The sequence below is a fragment of the Fulmarus glacialis genome, unplaced genomic scaffold, assembly GCF_000690835.1.
Source record: "Fulmarus glacialis isolate BGI_N327 unplaced genomic scaffold, ASM69083v1 scaffold15228, whole genome shotgun sequence".
Taxonomy (NCBI): domain Eukaryota; kingdom Metazoa; phylum Chordata; class Aves; order Procellariiformes; family Procellariidae; genus Fulmarus; species Fulmarus glacialis.
The window spans coordinates 2,225-7,740 of NW_009230287.1; the positions used below are offsets into that span (position 1 = coordinate 2,225).

The following is a 5,516-nucleotide window of genomic DNA, read 5'->3' on the forward strand; positions in this document are numbered from 1 at the left end:
CTCACCTTGCAGAGAGAGCTGCCTATTTCTGATCATGACATAAAATACTCACTGGAGTCTAGGCGTTCTCAAAACACTGAGCTCCTTGCTGCATGTGCTGTAGATGTCACTGCTGTCTGATTGTGCTTGAATTAACACACTGTTTTGACTTCTGGAAAACGCCTAAAGGACAATGCAAAAAGCTTTTGTGAATTTGTTTTTAAAGAAAGAAATCCGGTTTCTTCGTGTTTCCATTTAGAAGGCAGAGAGTGTGTGAACTGTGGAGCAACTGCCACCCCTCTCTGGAGAAGAGACGGCACTGGGCATTACCTGTGTAACGCCTGCGGGCTCTACCACAAAATGAATGGTCAAAACCGACCTCTCATTAAACCTAAACGAAGGCTGGTAGGTGTCTCTGTTTCTCCTGGGTTTGGGGATAAATCAGGCAAAGGGACCACACGCAGGCAAAAGTCGAACGCGTCTCATCTCTGCTCAGCCCCTGCGCGGAGCTGAGCTGTACTGTACATGGGGGTCAGTCACGTCGAGGTCACTGCCGTGCCTCGGGGCAGATCTCTCCCCCGCCACCCCAGCCCCGGCATCCCCGGCACAGACCACCGCGCCGCCGCAGCCCGCCGAGCGCGCCTCTGTCCCGAGCCTCCCTGCCGCTCACAATACATGCAGGATATCGTGTATCCGTCTCCCCGTTTATCCTCGGATGACAGCTTTTAATTTAATTCCTCATTTATTTGGCCTCTTGGGACATTTTGGGTGCATAGTGGGAGCGAAAGGGTTATGAGTGTGAATGTCCTCCACCGTGTACTAAAAAAAAGTTCCAGCTCCAAAAAGCAAAACAAATCAGATGAGTCAAAGCTACTGCTCCCTACTTAATAATTATTTGTATAAAAGCCATGAAGTAATTTTCACTCTTATATTCTCTGGCAATATTAATATTGGTTCCCTCCCCAGACAATCCCCTACTGTTTAAAAAAAAAAAAGTCCTATTATTTTTCCATGGAGTCACCTATACTTTGTATTTTCATTTGAGTGATTTAAAAAAAATGTCCTTTCTAAGCTCCTGGTAGTAGTTTCCTATCCGGATATCTGTACGTTAAAGATAAGGAAACTTTGTGTATCTGTTTCCTGACTCTAAAAGCTTTAGAGAGTTTCTATAGGCAAGCCTTGCCAGTCATGCTTGCTGTTTTGAAATTTCTAATACACTCTACTCCACAAATAATGCGTAAAATGCTAAGAATAATAAATATATTTTTTTGGAGCTTTGTGATTTATGGTGCCTAAGTCTCTTAGCTATTAGTGGGCACGTTTCAATGAGGCTTGGAGAGCAGAAAATTGGCATTACTGCTCTAACACTGGGATGGGATACAGAAGATTTCTGTAGTGAGTCAGAATTTCAACTATGCAAGCTTCTTAATCACTTGCCTTCTAAAGTGACTGACATATAGAAAAATGTTAAGACAACAGTGTAACATTATCGTCTCTCAGGCTCAAGTGCTCTCCAGTCTGAATGGGACAGGCCATAGAGTTAAGCAGCATAGTTGAATATCAGTAAGCCATCTCAAATATGCAAACATAGGTCTCCACCTTCCAGTATGTTGGGAGACTGTTATACTTAGCTCACTGAGAGGGGTTTGGGGGGCACTAGAGAGGTTTTCTTTTAGTTTAGTTGTTTTAATGTTTTGTTTTGGTTTAATTGATTTACAGCTTTGTTTATTGCCCCTTTTTCCACTGTAGTTTGCTTGTTTGCGGGGGAGAGGAGATGGCCATCTTTGGGAATTTGTTCATCTGACATGCAATAGCAAAGTGATCATATTAATAATGTCAGCATTTGGAAGTCTGGCATTAATTGTGTTTGGGTTGCATGAGTGTACTTGCAGTAGGGGGTACCCCCTCTTTCTGCCTTTGGCCTGTTCTCACAGGCGAGTAAGGGACTGAAATAAATGAGTCTCCCAGGGCCTGATTCTTGCCTTAAGCTGCTGAGCCGTCCATGAGCTTTGGGAAAGTTACAGAGGGCCGTGGCGTAAATCAGGAGCAAGTGAGAACAGAACCCGGTGCTCCTTTTTGCGAGCCAGGTTGGTCTGCTTCGAGCGGCACCAGCTCCCCAGCGGAGCCAGCAGGCAGGGAAGCGCACAAAGTTCTCATCTGGGAAACCCACCGCTCCGTGACTCTGCTCTCGGCTCACGGAGATGCACTGCACATTAACATGAGCTTCGCTGTTGCTTCACCCTATGGCTCTCAGTGGCTAACTGCAAAAATATCCAGGGAGCAAGGCCCCAGGGAAATTACCACAATTTATATGCATTAGAAAGTAAACTCTGCTAATTTAAGAAAATATTGAGTCCTCAGCATTAATCCAATTGCACAAAATGGACTGTATTTTGATCACTTCCAGAGGCAGGGCTGAAGCTTTCTAATACAAAATTATTTTCCAAAATATGGGGTGCAATTGGTCCGTCCATAACACTTCACATGATAGCATGCTTGCACAAAGAACGTATTATTGTGGGGTCTGCTAGACAAGGGCCCATCCAGAAATTACTGGCTGCCTGCTGTTCTACTTTTCCTGTTCTTGTTTTGGGAGGTGGGTGAATGTTTGGGCATTTTTCTTTCCCCCCACCTTGGTTTTAGCAAAACAATAGTTTTAGAAAGGGTAGTGGATTTGGGGGGTTTTGGTTTTTTGGTGGGTTTTTTTTGCCTTTTTTTTTTTTTTTTTTTAAGAACAGTTGTTTGAGGGCTTGTCAGCCAAGGAACTGAGCAGGGACAGAGGCGGCAGACGGGTCAGCGGAATCATTGCTGCAAGGCATGAAATTTGGTTTGCTAAATATTTAAAGAAAGTTGGAGCCGGTTTTGTTTTCTCCTTTTCACTTGTAAATGGAAACTGAATTTTCAGTGATGGCTCTGATAAATACTGCACCCAGTTAAGTAATGCGGTTGGTTTTCTTTTGTGTCCATCTTTGAAGGGCCAGAGTAGGGGTAAAAATCACATTCTTTAAGATCATTCCCTCTTTTCAAACCCAGTCCCAGCACTGGCACAAACTAAATCGGTCATTTTAAAAAAAAAAAAAAAAAAAAGAAAAAAAAAAGGCAAATGCATTTTCATGACGCATTCTAGAGTCCTGCAAAGGGAAAACCTGAACAAATCAGATGTAGTTTTCCCCTCTAAAATTTTTGTTTGTGGAGTTAGAGATGTTTTGTTTCTCTCTACATCCCCTGCACACATGGTGCCACAGGGCTTGAAGCTGCTTTCCGCATAGGAGAATACTTGAATTTAAACAAAAATCTAACAGCCACAAAATGTAAAACTGACAGGAGCTTTCCTTCAGCCCTGATGCTCTGTAAAATCTTAGTAACTAGTTCTACCCAACCTAAATATTGAGTCCAACTTGACCTTTCTCATGATCTCCCTCCTCCTGCTGATACATTTTTAATTTTCTTTTTCTTTTGGTTAGTCAGCGGCTAGGAGAGCAGGGACTTGTTGTGCCAACTGTCAGACAACCACCACGACCTTATGGCGACGTAATGCAAACGGGGACCCAGTTTGTAATGCCTGCGGACTCTACTATAAATTGCACAATGTGAGTATTTACTCATCTCATGTGTCGTTGCTTGCCTAGCTGGGATTGATGTCTTAACTGCATGGTGCACACTAGGCTTTTATTGGTTTCAGGGTTTTGGTTTTTGTTTTATTTCTTCCCCCGTCTCTAAGGTTCCCCTGGGAAGTGACAGCCATTCTTTGTCGGCATAGTGATGCTAAGTTCAGTGACATTACAATGTATTAGCTTGGCTTCTAACGCTTGGGCAAATCAGGCAAAATAGAGCTACCACACTTTGTTTTAAGTAAGTGTGTTTTGTGTGCTGTTTCCCTCCAGAAACACAGAGGAGATTTGGAATGGGCTCTGTGCAAAAGCTAAGCCCGATGGGGCATTTTCATTTTGATTTCATTTAAAAATTATATTTAAGGCTTTGTTTTATATTTTTTTTAAATAAATTAATCCTAAGGAGGAATAACTTGACATGTTGGAACGTTATTTAAACTGTAAGTAACAGAGGTTACTGGTACAAGATTGCTCATGTCTTAGGACTGAATTTGGGTCAATGTGTGCCTCCTAGTTTGATCTCTTCTGTTAGGAAATTAATGAGGACTGAGGGTAAGCCTACGGGAAAGAGAGTCATCAGCTGCCAAATTCAGTTCAATTTGTTTTTCATGTCTAGGTTTTTTTTGTGTGTGTGGTTTTATTAAACAAATCAATATAAACAAGGTCTGCAGAGAGAAACACCATTTTTTTTTGGCCAGAAAAAGGTCTCCATCCAGGAAAAACACATGGGGGCTGTCCAAATATTTTCATTTTTGCACAATAAGGTCATTTTGTCTGCATGAGCCTGATTTTCTCATTTCTTGCAGGTGAACAGGCCTCTGACCATGAAAAAGGAAGGAATTCAGACCAGGAATAGGAAAATGTCCAACAAATCAAAGAAAAGCAAGAAAGGCTCTGAGTGTTTTGAGGAACTGTCCAAGTGCATGCAGGAGAAATCATCTCCCTTCAGCGCTGCTGCCCTTGCTAGTCACATGGCGCCCATGGGGCATTTGCCACCTTTCAGCCACTCTGGACACATCCTACCAACACCTACCCCCATCCACCCATCTTCCAGCATCTCATTTGGACATCCGCACCCATCCAGCATGGTTACAGCCATGGGATAAAACCTGATGACCAAGAGACCCACCCAGAGATTAAGAACATGGGGCTTTGCCTAAGACGACAACAAGTAAGAAAATGTCCTGCCAAGAGGAGAATGTATGGAATGGCAAAAGGGGATCTTTGTTCCCGTGTGGTTTAACTCTTAATGCTGGACTAAAACCTTGCAAATGATGGGTCTTCTGCAGAAACATGTAGTGGTGCCTGTAATGCACTTTGCCCCCTCAGGTATAAGGAAAAAGAACTCACCTGTTTGATACTTAATCGTCCAGCAGGAAGCAAAAGGTGGCAGAAGCTGAAGGAAAAGGCTTGGAACTGGCTTTCCTTTCTCTCTTTGTTATTACTGTGAATATTGTAAAGAGATATAAGCAGCCTCCCAGGATGGAATCAGCTCACTGGAAGCCAGACATGCTGGATTTCTATCGCGGACTTTGTTTGGGATGGGGAAAAAAGGAAAAAATAAAAAAAAAGAAAAGGACATCTTTATAAAAACGTAATTTTTAAAATGAAATCAGATACAAAGTCATATTTATTTTGCTCTTGTTTTCCACAAAAAGCCTCAACCCCTCTGATTGCATGTTTTTGTGCTGTTGTTTGCCATGGCTACCCTGTAAGAAAATCTGCCTTCAAAACAATGGGGAGAGGGGGGAACATATTCAGCAGCCCCCTTGGATTAGCTCCGTCTATCTTCCATACCAAAATATGTACTAGGAAGGGAGAAAAGATTGGGGGGGGGACACAAAGCAAAAATGTAGCTGTAATATGGGATTTTAATGTGCCCAAGATGGTGATTATTTTGACACAATTTCTTCATTCTTTGCCCTA

At 42.7% G+C, this 5,516-nt stretch overlaps 1 protein-coding gene across 1 annotated transcript; it reads left to right on the forward strand.

Annotated features, from left to right (window-relative positions):
- Positions 1-209: 209 nt before the first annotated feature.
- Positions 210-5,241, forward strand: GATA2 (GATA binding protein 2). The gene is made up of 3 exons (XM_009584172.1): positions 210-384; positions 3,444-3,569; positions 4,397-5,241. Exons 1-3 carry the CDS (start codon positions 340-342, stop codon positions 4,694-4,696), a joined length of 471 nt encoding a protein of 156 aa, XP_009582467.1. The 5' UTR covers positions 210-339; the 3' UTR covers positions 4,697-5,241.
- The last annotated feature ends 275 nt before the right edge of the window (positions 5,242-5,516 follow it).

Excerpts from the sequence above, each read along its gene's own strand:
- GATA2 (XM_009584172.1), top strand. The coding sequence starts at position 340 with ATGAATGGTCAAAACCGACCTCTCATTAAACCTAAACGAAGGCTG. Across the intron at positions 385-3,443 it reads TTAAACCTAAACGAAGGCTG|TCAGCGGCTAGGAGAGCAGG; the intron begins GTAGGTGTCTCT and ends TCTTTTGGTTAG. Across the intron at positions 3,570-4,396 it reads TCTACTATAAATTGCACAAT|GTGAACAGGCCTCTGACCAT; the intron begins GTGAGTATTTAC and ends CATTTCTTGCAG.